Source organism: Melanerpes formicivorus, unplaced genomic scaffold, assembly GCF_026170545.1.
Source record: "Melanerpes formicivorus ecotype bairdi unplaced genomic scaffold, bMelFor1.0.p_v2 SCAF_82, whole genome shotgun sequence".
NCBI classification, from domain to species: domain Eukaryota; kingdom Metazoa; phylum Chordata; class Aves; order Piciformes; family Picidae; genus Melanerpes; species Melanerpes formicivorus.
The window spans coordinates 1,853,123-1,868,983 of record NW_027142434.1 but is presented as its reverse complement, the minus strand read 5'-3'; the positions used below and the strand labels follow the sequence as shown (position 1 = coordinate 1,868,983).

General features: G+C 59.7%; 1 protein-coding gene across 1 annotated transcript in view; it reads left to right on the top strand.

Annotated features, from left to right (window-relative positions):
- Positions 1-15,861, top strand: part of IGFN1 (immunoglobulin like and fibronectin type III domain containing 1) — a 71,113-nt gene that overhangs the window by 18,018 nt on the left and 37,234 nt on the right. The window contains 3 exon segments of the mRNA XM_068164709.1: positions 9,997-10,065; positions 12,085-12,207; positions 15,688-15,827. Coding sequence (XP_068020810.1) covers positions 10,047-10,065; positions 12,085-12,207; positions 15,688-15,827 — 282 coding nt within the window. The 5' untranslated portion in view covers positions 9,997-10,046.

Here is a 15,861-nt window from a genome sequence, read left to right as displayed (position 1 = left end):
GGAAGTCTAAAGAGAAGGAGACTTCCAGGATCTGCAGGGGGCTGCAGGAAAGCTGGGGAGGGACTTTGGAGGGTGTCAGGGAAGGATAGGGCTGGGGGGGATGGAGCAGAACTAGAAGTGGGGAGATGGAGATTGGCTGTGAGGAAGAAGTTGTTGGCCAGGAGGGTGGTGAGAGCCTGGCCCAGGCTGCCCAGGGAGGTGGTGGAAGCCTCCTGCCTGGAGGTGTTTGCAGCCAGGCTGGAGGTGGCTGTGAGCAAGCTGCTGTGGTGTGAGGTGTCCCTGCCCATGGCAGGGGCTTGGAGCTGGCTGAGCCTTGAGCTCCCTCCCAGCCCTGGCAGCTCTGGGATTCTAAGTGCAGAAGTGCAACTTCATGAAGCCTTCTGAGCAGGTCACAGAGGCCTGAGGTGATGAATGGAGGTCTGGGGTGGAGTGGGGATCAGGTTCTGTCTGACTCCTCTCTCTGGTGAGTCTATATTTGACTTGCTCTTCCCTTCTGCCCCAGCAGAATGCAACCAAAGTGCTGGCTCCTGCTGGCCTCACCTCACAGCTCACACCCCAGACACTCCAGGGCCACTCATTTGTTATTGTGGTGTGGACAGAGAGTGGCAGGAGGTGACACCCCCCAGCACTGCAAGGCTGCTCTGAGGTCTCCCTGGAGCCTTCTCTTCTCCAGGCTGCACAGCCCCAGCTCTCCCAGCCTCTTCCCATAGCAGAGCTGCTGCAGCCTTTGCATCACCTTCACAGCCTCTCCCAGACCCTTCCCAGCAGCTCCAGGTCTCTCTTGTGTTGAAGGCTCCAGAACTGGACTCTGGTCTCACCCAGAGCAGAGCAGAGGGGCAGGATCCTCTCTCTCCACCCCTGGCAATGGGCACTGGCAGCCCAGAAGGCCAATGGCAGCTGTGCTGCCATTGGCCTTCTGGGCTGCCAGTGCCCATTGCTGCCTCCTGTCCAGCTTCCCCCCCCAGTGAGGGAATGTTCCCTGCTCCCCCTGGCACTGTTAGTTTAGCTGTGCAATCCATGTGGGGCATTGACATCCTCCTGCCTCCCCCCTGCAGCCATTCCCAGGGGCTGAAGGGCTCACAGCAGCTTAGCTTTAATCCAAAGGTATGGCTGAAATCTTCCAGGCCCTGTAAAATCAGCACTGCCCACATAGTGCTCATAGTGAATGCTGCCCTGGCATCACAGGGGGAGAGGGGCTGGAAGGGACCTCTGGAGGTCATCCAGGCCAAGCCCCCTGCCAGAGCAGGGGCACCCAGGGCAGGGCACACAGCAACACAGCCAGGTGGGGCTGGAAAGGCTCCAAGAGGAGACTCCACAACCTCCCTGGGCAGCCTGCTCCAGGCTCCAGCAGCCTCACACCAAAGAAGTTTCTCCTCCTGCTCAGGTGGAGCCTCCTGGGTTGCAGTTTGTGTCCATTGCCTCTTGTCCTGTCCCTGGGCACCACTGGGCAGAGCTTGGCCCCTTCCTGACCCCCACCCCTCAGATATAGAATAGAATAGAATAGAATAGAATAGAATAGAATAGAATAGAATAGAATAGAATAGAATAGAATAGACCAGGTTGGAAGAGACCTTCAAGATCATGGAGTCCAACCTATCATCCAACACCACCCAACCAACTAACCCATGGCACCAAGCACCCTGTCAAGTCTCCTCCTGAACACCTCCAGGGATGGGGACTCCACCACCTCCCCAGGCAGCACATCCCAATGGGCAATCACTCTCTCTGTGCAGAACTTTCTCCTCACCTACAGCCTAAACCTACCCTGGCACAGCTTGAGACTGTGTCCTCTTGTTCTGGTGCTGCTTGCCTGGGAGAGGAGACCAAACTCTGCCTGTCTACAACCTCCCTGCAGGGAGTTGCAGAGAGCAAGAAGGTCTCCCCTGAGCCTCCTCTTCTGCAGGCTAAGCAACCCCAGCTCCCTCAGCCTCTCCTCCCAGGGCTGTGCCCCAGACCCCTCCCCAGCTCTGTTGCCCTTCTCTGGACACCTTCCAGTCTCTCAATGTCCTTCTTAAACTTCTTAAACCTCCTCACACAGGAGTTCCAATCCCTTCAGCATCCTCACAGCCTCCCTTGGACTCTCTCCAGCAGCTCTCTGTGCCTCTTGAGCTGGGGAGCCCAGAGGTGGACCCAGTGCTGCAGCTGTGCTCTCAGCAGAGCAGAGGGGGGGCAGAGCAGAGGGGGGGAGCAGAGCAGAGGGGAAGCAGAGCAGAGGGGGAGCAGAGCAGAGGGGGGGCAGAGCAGAGGGGGAGCAGAGCAGAGTGGGGGCAGAGCAGAGGGGGAGCAGAGCAGAGGGGGGGCAGAGCAGAGTGGGGGCAGAGCAGAGGGGGAGCAGAGCAGAGGGGGAGCAGAGCAGAGGGGGGGCAGAGCAGAGTGGGGGCAGAGCAGAGGGGGAGCAGAGCAGAGGGGGAGCAGAGCAGAGGGGAAGCAGAGCAGAGGGGGAGCAGAACAGAGGGGGAGCAGAGCAGAAGGGGGAAGCAGAGCAGAGGGGGAAGCAGAGCAGAGGGGCAGCAGAGCAGAGGGGGAGCAGAGCAGAGGGGCAGCAGAGCAGAGGGGGAGCAGAGCAGAGGGGGGGAGCAGAGCAGAGGGGGGGAGCAGAGCAGAGGGGAAGCAGAGCAGAGGGGGAGCAGAGCAGAGGGGGAGCAGAGCAGAGGGGGGGAGCAGAGCAGAGGGGAAGCAGAGCAGAGGGGGAGCAGAGCAGAGGGGGAGCAGAGCAGAGGGGGGGAGCAGAGCAGAGGGGAAGCAGAGCAGAGGGGGAGCAGAGCAGAGGGGGAGCAGAGCAGAGGGGAAGCAGAGCAGAGGGGGAGCAGAGCAGAGGGGGGGAGCAGAGCAGAGGGGGGGAGCAGAGCAGAGGGGAAGCAGAGCAGAGGGGGAGCAGAGCAGAGGGGAAGCAGAGCAGAGGGGGAGCAGGGCAGAGGGGGGAAGCAGAGCAGAGGGGGAGCAGAGCAGAGGGGGGGCAGAGCAGAGGGGGGGCAGAGCAGAGGGGAAGCAGAGCAGAGGGGAAGCAGAGCAGAGGGGGAGCAGAGCAGAGGGGGGGCAGAGCAGAGGGGCGGCAGAGCAGAGGGGGAGCAGAGCAGAGGGGAAGCAGAGCAGAGGGGGAGCAGGGCAGAGGGGGGAAGCAGAGCAGAGGGGGAGCAGAGCAGAGGGGGGGCAGAGCAGAGGGGGGGCAGAGCAGAGGGGGGGCAGAGCAGAGGGGAAGCAGAGCAGAAGGGGGAAGCAGAGCAGAGGGGGAGCAGGGCAGAGGGGGGAAGCAGAGCAGAGGGGGAGCAGAGCAGAGGGGGGGCAGAGCAGAGGGGGGGCAGAGCAGAGGGGGGGCAGAGCAGAGGGGAAGCAGAGCAGAAGGGGGAGCAGAGCAGAGGGGGAGCAGAGAAGAGGGGGAGCAGAGCAGAGGGGGAGCAGAGAAGAGGGGGAGCAGAGCAGAGGGGAAGCAGAGCAGAGGGGGGGCAGAGCAGAGGGGAAGCAGAGCAGAGGGGGGGCAGAGCAGAGGGGAAGCAGAGCAGAGGGGAAGCAGAGCAGAGGGGGGGCAGAGCAGAGGGGGAGCAGAGCAGAGGGGAAGCAGAGCAGAGGGGGGGCAGAGCAGAGGGGAAGCAGAGCAGAGGGGGGGCAGAGCAGAGGGGAAGCAGAGCAGAGGGGGGGCAGAGCAGAGGGGAAGCAGAGCAGAGGGGAAGCAGAGCAGAGGGGGGGCAGAGCAGAGGGGGAGCAGGGCAGGGGGGGAGCAGAGCAGAGGGGAAGCAGAGCAGAGGGGAAGCAGAGCAGAGGGGGAGCAGAGCAGAGGGGGGGCAGAGCAGAGGGGAAGCAGAGCAGAAGGGGGAGCAGAGCAGAGGGGAAGCAGAGCAGAGGGGAAGCAGAGCAGAGGGGGAGCAGAGCAGAGGGGGGGCAGAGCAGAGGGGAAGCAGAGCAGAGGGGGGGCAGAGCAGAGGGGAAGCAGAGCAGAGGGGGGGCAGAGCAGAGGGGAAGCAGAGCAGAGGGGGGAAGCAGAGCAGAGGGGGAGCAGAGAAGAGGGGGAGCAGAGCAGAGGGGGAGCAGAGAAGAGGGGGAGCAGGGCAGAGGGGGGAAGCAGAGCAGAGGGGGAGCAGAGCAGAGGGGAGCAGAGCAGAGGGGGAGCAGAGCAGAGGGGGAGCAGAGCCTCCCTGCCCCTGCTGGCCACCCTGCTCTCCAGCCAGCCCAGGACACCATTGGCCTCTTGGCCACAGGGGCACACTGCTGTCCATGGATGACTTTTTCCCCACCAGCACTCCAAGTTCTTTCTCCACAGAGCTGCTTTGCAGCTGCTCACCTCCTGCTCTGTTCTGCTGCCTGGTGCTGCTCCTCCCCAGGTGCAGGACTCTCTGTGTGGTCCCTTGAGAGGGTGCCCAGGCAGTGCCTTTCCCTGCATGCACAGACATTGGCAGGATTTGGGCTTTCTTTAGCCCAAACCTGAGTGGAGTCACCTCTCAAAAGCTGATCATCACTTCACACAGCTCCACAGTCCCAGCAGGCTGAGGACAACTGCCTGGCATGAGGCACAGGGACAGGAGGAGCAGAAACAGCCTCGAGTTGCCCCAGGGGAGGATCAGGTTGGCCATGAAGAACAATTTCTTCCCCTTGAGAGTCATCCAGGCCTGGCCCAGGCTGCCCAGGGCAGTGGTGGACTTCCCCATGCCTGGAAGGGTTTGAGAGCTGTGGAGCTGAGGGCCATGGGGTGGTGGTGCCCTGGCAGTGCTGGGGGAGGGCTTGGGCTCCAGGCTCTGAAAGGTCTCTTCCAGCCAAAACAATTCAGTGATTTGGCAACAGAGGAAAACAGGAAGGTCTCTGGTGGCTTTGGAGCTCAGAATTGGACCTCTGGGGACTGTGTTCAGGGTTTCAGCCCTGGTGCTCCTCCCCCCTGCCTGGTGTGGAGGGCAGGAGCTGGGAGCAGCATGGAAGGGCTGTGAGGGTGACATGAAGAGGGCTGAGGTGTTGCAAGGTCCTGTCAAGCAAATCATGTGTGTTGAAAGTTGTAAGCTTCCCACATTGCAGCTCCAGGGGTGGTGACATGGTGAGGGAGAGAGAGGAGAGCAGAAGGCAGCAGGGATTAGAGGCTTTGCTATTAATACAGCTCAGTGCTTTGGAGGACAAATGAATCACAGCCTGGAAGGGACCTCCAGAGAGCATCCAGCCCAAGCCCCCTGCCAGAGCAGGGGCACCCAGGGCAGGGCACACAGAACACATCCAGGTGGGGTTGGAAATGCTCCAGAGGAGACTCCACAACCTCTCTGGGCAGCCTGCTCCAGGCTCCAGCAGCCTCACACCAAAGAAGTTTCTCCTCCTGTTGAGGTGGAACCTCCTGGGTTGCAGTTTGTGTCCATTGCTCCTCATCCTGTCCCTGGGCACCACCAAGCAGAGCCTGGCCCCTTCCTGCCCCCCACCCCTCAGATATTGATAGCCATTGATCAGATGCCCTCTCAGCCTCCTCCAGACCAAACAGCCCCAGGGCTCTCAGCCTTGCCTCCTCACAGAGGTGTTCCAGACCCTTCATCCTCCCTCTCTCCAACTCCCTGCAGGGAGGTTGTAGCCAGGAGGGGCTTGGTCTCTTCTCCCAGGCAAGCAGCACCAGAACAAGAGGACACACTCTCAAGCTGTGTCAGGGGAGGGTTAGGCTGGAGGGGAGGAGAAAGTTCTTCCCAGCCAGAGAGATTGGCCCTGGGGATGTGCTGCCCAGGGAGGTGGTGGAGTCCCCATCCCTGGAGGGGTTCAAATAAGGATTGGATGAGGCCCTTGGAGCCATGGTTTAGTTGTCAGGAGGTGTTGGGTGATAGGTTGGACTTGCTGATCTCTCAGGTCTTTTCCAACCTTGTTGATTCTATGACTTTGTAGCCTCCACTGGACTCTCTCCAGCAGTTTCCTGCCCCTCTGGAACTGGGGAGCCCAGAACTGGACCCAGTGTTCCAGATGTGGTCTCACCAGGGCCAGAGGAGAGGGGCAGGAGAACCTGCCTTGGCCTGCTGACCACACTCTTCTTCATGCCCCCTCAGGAGAGCTTTGCCCTTCTTGGCACCAGCTCTTCAGAAGAGGGTGAGCAGGAGTCTCTGGGAGGCTACTGTCTGATGCCCTGCCTGGTGCAGGGCAGGCTGCCCTGAAACCATCTTCTTTTCACCTCAGCTGGGTGTCCTTGGGCAGGCTTCTCTGAAACCATCTTCTTTTCACCTCAGTTGGGTATCCTTGGGCAGGCTGCTCTGAAACCATCTTCTTTGCACCTCAGTTGGGTGTCCCTGGGCAGGCTGCCCTGAAACCATCTTCTTTTCACCTCAGCTGGGTGTCCTTGGGCAGGCTTCTCTGAAACCATCTTCTTTTCACCTCAGCTGGGTGTCCTTGGGCAGGCTGCCCTGAAACCATCTTCTTTTCACCTCAGTTGGGTGTCCTTGGGCAGGCTGCCCTGAAACCATCTTCTTTTCACCTCAGTTGGGTATCCTTCCCCTCCCACAAGGCCTCCATCCCCTTCTCTGAGGTGTTTGCAACACCTCCCAGGGGCTCACAGACCCCTCCAGGGCCCAGGCCTGATGGACAGAGGCAAACCAGATTGGTTTACCTCTTTCTGTGCATTTTTGGTGGCACTGAGCTGTGTGGAGCTGAGGGCAGGAGCCTGCTTTGTGCATTCAGCTGAGCTGCAGCAGCAAATGGGCTGCTGAGGGGCTGGGAAAGGCTGCCCAGGGAGGTGGTGGAGTCTCCAGCCCTGGAGCTGCTCACAAAGCATTTGGGTGAGGAGCTCAGGGCCACAGTGGTGTGCAGGGAGATGCTAGGCCACAGCTGGACTCCATCATCCTAAGGTCTTTTCCACCCAGGCAGTGTTATGATTCTATCAGTAGTCAACCTCTGGGGGATGCTGCTCCCAGCTGGGTGATGCTCTGCCCAGAGAGGTTGTGGAGTGTCCTTGCCTGGAGCCTTTCCAGCCCCACCTGGATGTGTTCTGTGTGCCCTGCCCTGGGTGACCCTGCTCAGGCAGGGGCTTGGACTGAACTTGTTCCTCATATCCAGCCTAAAATGAAGGCATCATCCCTGCCCCCCTCCCAGGCTGGGCGCCACTCACAGAGTCACAGAGCTGTCAGGGCTGGAAGGGAGCTCAAGGCTCAGCCAGCTCCAAGCCCCTGCCATGGGCAGGGACACCTCACACCACAGCAGCTTGCTCACAGCCACCTCCAGCCTGGCTGCAAACACCTCCAGGCAGGAGGCTTCCACCACCTCCCTGGGCAGCCTGGGCCAGGCTCTCACCACCCTCCTGCCCAACAACTTCTTCCTCACAGCCAATCTCCATCTCCCCACTTCTAGTTCTGCTCCATCCCCCCCAGTCCTATCTCTCCCTCACACCCTCCAAAGTCCCTCCCCAGCTTTCCTGCAGCCCCCTGCAGATCCTGGAAGTCTCCTTCTCTTTAGACTTCCAACCCCTCCTGGATGTGTTGCTGTGTGCCCTGCCCTGGGTGCTCCTCCTCTGGCAGAGGCTTGGACTGGATGATCTCTGGAGATCCAGAGGAGGCCACAGAGATGCTCAGAGGCTGCAGAACCTCCCCTGTGGGGCCAGGCTGGGAGAGCTGGGGCTGTGCAGCTTGGAGAGGAGAAGGCTCCAGGGAGACCTCAGAGCAGCCTTGCAGGAGCTGAAGGGCTCCAGGAGAGCTGGGGAGGGACTTGGGCCAAGGGCTGGGAGGGACAGGAGGAGGAACAATGGCTTTGAGCTGGGAGAGGAGAGACTGAGAGTGGAGAGGAGGAAGAGATTGCTGAGAGTGAGGCTGGGGAGAGCCTGGCACAGGCTGCCCAGGGACTCTTTAGACTTCCAACCCCTCCTGGATGTGTTCTGGGTGCCCTGCCCTGGGTGCCCTGCCCTGGCAGGGGGCTGGGGCTGGCTGATCTCTGCAGGTCCCTTCCAGCCCCTCCCCTGCTACGCTTCTGTGGCTCTGTGTTGACTGAAGGAGTGCAGAGGGTAAATGGAGACAGAGCATTAATCCCAGGGGGGAATCTAATCTAATTGCTCTTTCAGAGCTGCAGTAACCCTAGAGCCTCTGAGCATCTCTCACATGACAAGGGATCTGCCTTGACAGCTTGCTTGGCAGGGTGGGGACGTGTGACAGGGCACGGGGGCCAGCTTCTAAATCCAGGGCCAGAGCCACCTTCAGCAGAAGGTCACAGCAGGGCTCTGCAACAATAACTGCTGCATGCCAGCTTCACACTTCACCCTTGCCTTCTCAAGCCAGCAGGGGCTGCCAGCCTGCTCCCAGGCCTGTTGCTAATTCAGCCCCAAAAGCTAATTGAGCTCCCTGGGGGGGTCTCTGCTCCGTGCCTGCCCCGCTTCAGGCACCCACCTCTGTGGCTTCCTCCTCCAGCAACTGCTCTTGCCATCCATCAGGGGCTCACCACGTGAGTGCCATGTGGTGGAAACACGAGAGGAGGTCCTTGGGGGGAGAGCCAGGTGGCAGGGGAAGGGAAGAGGTGGCAGAGGGATGCTGCTAGGTGTCCCTTCCAAGCCCCGGCCCTGCCTGAGCTGGGGTGGCTCCAGGCTGTGCCATGATGTGGCTTGGGTGTCCCTGATGTCTTGATGCGACCTGGGTCAGGGCAACCTTCAGCATCAATCCCAGGCTGAGGGAATGAGGGGCAGAGCAGCCCTGCAGAGAAGGATTTGGGGGGTGCTGGTGGGGGGGAAGCTGAACAGGAGGCAGCAATGGGCACTGGCAGCCCAGAAGGCCAATGGCAGCACAGCTGCCATTGGCCTTCTGGGCTGCCAGTGCCCATTGCCAGGGGTGGAGAGAGAGGATCCTGCCCCTCTGCTCTGCTCTGGGTGAGACCAGAGTCCAGTTCTGGAGCCTTCAACACAAGAGAGACCTGGAGCTGCTGGGAAGGGTCTGGGAGAGGCTGTGAAGGTGATGCAAAGGCTGCAGCAGCTCTGCTATGGGAACAGGCTGGGAGAGTTGGGGCTGTGCAGCCTGGAGAAGAGAAGGCTCCAGGGAGACCTCAGAGCAGCCTTGCAGGACCTGAAGGGCTCCAGGAGAGTGGGGAAGGGATTTGGGACAAGGGCTGGGAGGGACAGGCTGAGGAACAATGGATTTGAGCTGGGAGAGGGGAGACTGAGAGTGGAGATGGGGAAGAGATTGCTGAGAGTGAGGCTGGGGAGACTCTGGCACAGGCTGCCCAGGGAGGCTGTGGCTGTGCCCTGCCTGGAGGTGTTCAGGACCAGGCTGGATGAGGCCTTGAGCTGGTGGGAGGTGTCCCTGCCCATGGCAGGGGGCTGGAGCTGGATGAGCTTTAAGTTTCCTCCCAACCCAAACCCCTTCTGTGGCTCCATGGCACTCAGCAGAGGCAGGGAAACACTTCCCAGAGGTGATCAGGAGCAAAGCTGTTGCCCAACATCCCCAGCAGACCAGGACTCACTCCTCCTCCTCACTCCCCTGCAGACCCCATTGCTGGGAAGGGTCTGGAAGAGGCTGTGAAGGTGATGCAAAGGCTGCAGCAGCTCTGCTGTGGGAAGAGGCTGGGAGAGCTGGGGCTGTGCAGCCTGGAGAGGAGAAGGCTCCAGGGAGACCTCAGAGCAGCCTTGCAGTGCCTGAAGGGCTCCAGGAGAGCTGGGGAGGGACCTGGGACAAGGGCTGGGAGGGACAGGGCAAGGGGCAATGGTTTGAAAGTGGGGCAGGGCAGACTGAGGTTGGACATCAGGAGGAAGTTCTGCACAGGGTGGCTGGGGAGAGCCTGGAATAGGTTGCCCAGGGGTGTGGTGGAGGCTTCATCCCTGGAGACATTCAAGATCAGACTTGATATGTCCCTGGGCAGCCTGCTCTAGCTGGAGGTGTCCCTGCTGCCTGCAGGGGTGCTGGGCAAGATGCCCTTGCAGGGTCCCTTCCACACCAGGGCAATCTGTGCAGCTGTGGCTGTGGCTTGCAGGTCTTCCTCCTCTTGGCTGCCAGGATGGGGCAGGGGAGGGAGGCCAGGCTGTGCTGTCACAGGTCTGTCACTTCCCTTGGGGGCTGTACATCATGAAAGGATTTCTCTTCTTCACAGGAGAAGCCAGAGCCTGTTGGTGCTGAGCAGAGGCAGCTGAGGAGAGCACCATGACAAGCCCCCAGACAGGTGAGAGCATGGACTCAGCTCCAAAGACTGCCTGGGGTCCCCCTGAGGAGATGCCCAGTGTGCTTCTCTGGGCTGGCAGTCAGGTGGCTGCCAGCAGCACAAGGACAGACTCCAGCACCTGCCCCATCAAGCTCTGCTGCCCTTTGCAGTTGTGGCTTCCTGATGCCAGGCTGAGAATCATCACAGAACCAGCAAGGATGGAAGAGACCTCAGAGCTCATCGAGTCCAACCTGTCACCACAGACCTCATGACCAAACCATGGCCCCAAGTGCCACATCCAATCCCCTCTGGAACACCTCCAGGGATGGGGACTCCACCACCTCCCTGGGCAGCACATCCCAAGGGCCAACAACTCTCTCTGGGAAGAACTTTCTCCTCCCCTCCAGCCTGAACCTCCCCTGGCACAGCTTGAGACTGTGTCCTCTTGTTCTGGTGCTGCTTGCTTGAGGGAAGTTTGATTTGGAACAGTAGCTGCTCCAAAGCATTCTCTGCCCAATTCACTGCAGAGCTGTAAGCTGATGTGGCCCTGGTGGATGGTAGGCTGAACAGGAGCCTGCAGTGTGCCCAGGCAGCCAGGAGGGTCAAGGGCAGCCTGGCCTGCAGCAGGCAGAGTGTGGCCAGCAGGAGCAGGGAGCTCATCCTGCCCTGTGCTCAGCACTGCTGAGGCCACACCTGGAGTCCTGTGTCCAGTTCTGGGCTCCTCAGGTCAGGAAGGAGGTTGAGCTGCTGGAAGGTGTCCAGAGAAGGGCAACAAAGCTGGGGAGGGGTCTGGAGCACAGCCCTGGGAGGAGAGGCTGAGGGAGCTGGGGTTGCTTAGCCTGCAGAAGAGGAGGCTCAGGGGAGACCTTCTTGCTCTCTGCAACTCCCTGCAGGGAGGTTGGAGCCAGGTGGGGGTTGGGCTCTTCTTCCAGGCACCCAGCACCAGAACAAGAGGACACAGTCTCAGGCTGTGCCAGGGGAGGTTTAGGCTGGAGGTGAGGAGGAAGTTCTGCACAGAGAGAGTGATTGCCCATTGGGATGTGCTGCCTGGGGAGGTGGTGGAGTCCCCATCCCTGGAGGTGTTCAGGAGGAGACTTGATAGGGTGCTTGGTGCCATGGGGTAGTTGATTAGGTGGTGTTGGATGGTAGGTTGGACTCCATCATCTTGAAGGTCTCTTCCAACCTGGTCTGGTCTATTCTATTAATTCTATTCTATTCTATTCTATTCTATTCTATTCTATTCTATTCTATTCTATTCTGTTCTGTTCTGTTCTGTTCTGTCCTATCCTATCCTATCCTATCCTATCCTATCCTATCCTATCCTATCCTATCCTATCCTAATCCTCCCACCTGGGCCCCAGCTTTGCACAAAGTCACAGAGCTTTATTCACTTCAAGAAGGACATTGAGGCCCAGAGAAGAGGAATGAAGCTGGGGAAGGGTCTGGAGCAGAGGGCTGGGGAGGGGGAGCTGGGGGTGTTGAGCCTGGGGAGGCTCAGGAGTGCTGAGCCTGGAGAACAGGAGAGTGAGGAGAGACCTTCTGGCTCCCTACAGCTCCCTGAGGGGAGGCTGGAGCCAGGGGGGGGGTTGAGCTCTGCTCCCCAGTAGCAAGTGACAGGGTGAGAGGGAAGGGCCTGAAGTTGTGCCAGGGAAGGTTTAGGCTGGGGATGAGGAACAATTTACTCACTGGAAGGGTGGTCAAGGCCTGGCCAGCGCTGCTGAGGGCCAGGGGTGGAGTTCCCATCCCTGGAGGGACTGCAAAGCTGTGGGGATGTGGTGCTGAGGGCCATGGTTTAGCAGTGGGCTTGGTTGTGTTGGGTTAGTGGTTGGGCTTGATGATCTGAAAGGTCTCTCCCAGCCTACACACTTCTGTCCTCCAGCCCTTGGGCACAGCTGCAGCCTGCAGTGCTGGGATGGCTGAGTCCTTCCTGGGAGGAGCTGGGCAGCAGCACTTGCTGTGCCATGAAGCAGTGCAGAAGGCTTCTGTGGGACAACTCTCACTGAATGTCTGCTTTCCTCCCCCCCCCCTTTGCCTTTCTAGTGAAGCCCTTGACGAGATCTTCTGTCCCAGGAGTCATCCTCACTCCATTTGTGGATAAAATCCCAAGAGGATGCAGCAACCCTGACTTTGAGAGGAAACCTCTCTCCCTGACCCTGCAGGAAGGTGAGCAGCCAAAGCCACACACAGGCTCACAGCCCCACAGCACATCAGAGGTTGGAAGGAACCTCCAGAGGCCAGCCAGTCCAGACCCCCTGCCAGAGCAGGAGTTCTGCACAGGGATGCATCCAGGCAGGCTTTGAAAGCACCCAGAGCAGGAGAGTCCACAACCCCTCTGGGTAGCCTGCTCCAGGCCTCCAGCAGCCTCACACCAAAGAAGTTTCTCCTCCTGTTGAGGTGGAACCTTCTGTGTTCAAGTTTGTATCCATTGTTCTTTGACTGGCTGGAAAGCAGCCCTGAGGAGAGAGCCTTGGGGGTGCTGGGGGAGGAGAAGCTCACCAGGAGCTCTCAGTCTGCACTTGCAGCCCACAAAGCCAAGCAGAGCCTGGGCTGCAGCAGGAGAAGTGTGGCCAGCAGGGCAAGGGAGGTGATTCTCCCCCTCTGCTCAGCTCTGGGAGACCCCACCTGGAGTCCTGCCTCCAGTTCTGCAGCCCCTATGGCAAGAGGGATCTGGAGGGGCTGGAAGGTGTCCAGAGCAGGGCCAGGAGGATGAGCAGAGGGCTGGAGCTGCTCTGCTGTGAGGACAGACTGAAGGAGTTGGGGCTGTGCAGTCTGCAGAAGAGAAGGCTCTGAGGTGACCTCATTGTGGCCTTCCAGGATCTGCAGGGGGCTGCAGGAAGGCTGGGGAGGGACTGCTCAGGATCTCAGGCAGTGCTAGGACTAGGGGGAATGGAATGAAGCTGGAGGTGGGGAGATTGAGGCTGGAGGGGAGGAGGAAGTTCTTCCCCAGGAGAGTGGTGAAGGCCTGGACTGGGTTGTGCAGGGAGGTGGTTGGGGCCCTGTCCCTGGGGGTGTTTAAGGCCAGGCTGGCTGAGGCTCTGGCCAGGCTGATGTGGTGTGGGGTGTCCCTGCCCATGGCAGGGGGGTTGGAACTGGATGATCCTTGTGGTCCCTTCCAACCCTGAATGAAACTATGAAACTATGAAACTATGACTTATTCCTGTGGAAATGATGTGGTGGTGAGAGAAAGTTCAGTTCTGCCCCCCACAACCAGCACCAAGAGCTTGGCCCCCTCCCCTTGCCCCCCACCCCTCAGATATTGATAGATATTGATCAGATCCCTCTCAGCCTAAACAGACCTCTCTCTCCAGCCTTCTCCTTTCCAGACTAAACAGCCCCAGGGGGCTGTTGACTCTTGATTCTCAAGCCCCCTAATCCCCCTCGTGGCTCTCCCTTGGACTCTCTCCAGCAGCTCTCTGTCTCCCTTGAGCTGGGGAGCCCAGAAGTGGACCCTGTGAAGATGTGGTGCTTGGAGACACAGCTTAGTGGTGAACTTGGCAGGCAAAGGCCAATGCTGATAACAGACTACAGAATTAAGCAGGTTGGAAAAGACCTTTGAGATCACCCAGCCCAACCTCTCCCCCAGCACCATCTGATCAACTCAGCCATGGCGCCAAGTGCCACATCTAATCCCCTCCTGAACCCCTCCAGGGATGGGGACTCCACCACCTCCCTGGGCAGCACATCCCCAGGGCCAATCTCTCTGGCTGGGAAGAATTTCTTCTCGATGGTCTTTGAAGGCCTTCCCCAACCTGAATGATTCTCTGCTTTGCAGTGGGACATCCTGAGCAGGTCCTGGAGCTCCTCTTCCCTCTCAGCACTTGGCTGCCTGCAGCAGCCTGGGGTTTCAGCGCGGAGGCTCTCTGGGGATGCTCCCCAGCCGCTGGGGTTTCAGGAAGGGGCACAGTGGCCTCTAGTGGCTCATCCCTCCTCCTCCTCCTCCTCCTCCTCCTCCTCCACCTTCATAGTATCATAGAATCAGTCAGGGTTGGAAGGGACCACAGGGATCAGCCAGCCCCAACCCCCCTGCCATGGGCAGGGACACCCCACACTAGATCAGCCTGGCCACAGCCTCAGCCAGCCTGGCCTTAAACACCTCCAGGGACAGGGCCCCAACCACCTCCCTGCACAACCCATTCCAGGCCTTCACCACTCTCATGGGGAAGAACTTCCTCCTCCCCTCCAGCCTCAATCTCCCCACCTCCAGCTTCATTCCATTCCCCCTAGTCCTAGCACTGCCTGAGATCCTGAGCAGTCCCTCCCCAGCCTTCCTGCAGCCCCCTGCAGATCCTGGAAGGCCACAATGAGGTCACCTCAGAGCCTTCTCTTCTCCAGACTGAACAGCCCCAACTCCTTCAGTCTGTCCTCACAGCAGAGCAGCTCCAACCTTCTGCTCATCCTCCTGGCCCTGCTCTGGACACCTTCCAGCACCTCCAGATCCCTCTTGCCATAGGGGCTGCAGAACTGGAGGCAGGACTCCAGGTGGGGTCTCCCCAGAGCTGAGCAGAGGGGGAGAATCACCTCCCTTGCCCTGCTGGCCACACTTCTGCTGCTGCAGCCCAGGCTCTGCTTGGCTTTCTGGGCTGCAAGTGCAGACTGAGAGCTCCTGGTGAGCTTCTCCTCCCCCAGCACCCCCAAGGCTCTCTCCTCAGGGCTGCTTTCCAGCCTGGATTTGTGCCTGGGATTGCCTCCACCCAGCTGCAGGACCCTGCCCTTGGTCTTGTTGCACCTCCTGAGGTTGGCTTGTGCCCAGCTCTGCAGCCTGCCCAGGTCCCTCTGGATGGATCCCTTCCCTCCAGCCTGTCCAGGTCCCTCTGGATGGATCCCTTCCCTCCAGCTGTCTGCTGCACCACACAGCTTGGTGCCATCAGCAAGCTTTGGGCATGCACCAAGGCAAGGGGCAGTGACCTCAGCCACACTTCCCAAGTCACTTCATTTACAGTTGGCTTCCCGAGGCTCAGATCCATGGAACCATGGAACTGGTTCTGTTGGAAAAGACCTCACAGACCAACCCTGTGCTGGGCTGCAGCCAGAGCAGGGAAAGCACAGCACAGGGAGGGGATTCTGCCCCTCTGCTCTGCTCTGCTCAGCCCCCACCTGCAGCACTGCCTCCAGCTCTGGGGCCCCCAGCACAAGCACTTCCTAACACCCAGCCTGAACCTCCCCTGGTGCAGCCTGGAACCATTTCCTCTGGTCCTTCAGGCAGTTGCAGAGAGCAATGAGGTCTCCTCTCAGCCTCCTCTTCCCCAGGCTGAACACCCCCAGCTCCCTCTGATGCTCCTTGCAGGCCCTTGATGACCTCCAGTGCATTGGTGGGGAAGGGACCCTCCAAGGTCATCTTGTCCAACCCCCCTGCAGGCAGCAGGATTAAGCCAGGGCCACACTGAGTCTGATCTTGAATGTCTGCTGGGATGAAGCCTCCACAACATCCCTGGGCAGCCTGTGCCAGTGTCTCCCCAGCCTCACTGTGCAGAACTCCCTCCTGGTGTCCAACCTCGATCTGCCCTGCTCCACTTTCAAACCATTGCCTCTCATCCTGGCACTCCTAAGCCCCTGGAAAGAGTCCCTGCCCAGCCTCCCTGCAGGCCCCCTTCAGGTGCTGTCCAAGCCTGTCTTAACCAACTGCTTCCTTGCCTCTTTTCAAAGGTAAAACTGCCATCTTCAGAGCTGTGGTCAAAGGTGTCCCAGCCCCTGAGGTGAGATGGACCAGGGTGCAAGGAGGGATGGATGACCCTGCCAAATATGAAACATCCTTCAACCAAGGGACAAAGGAATTCACTCTGCAGGTACAGCTGAAGTACTCCAGACAGGGCTCAGGGA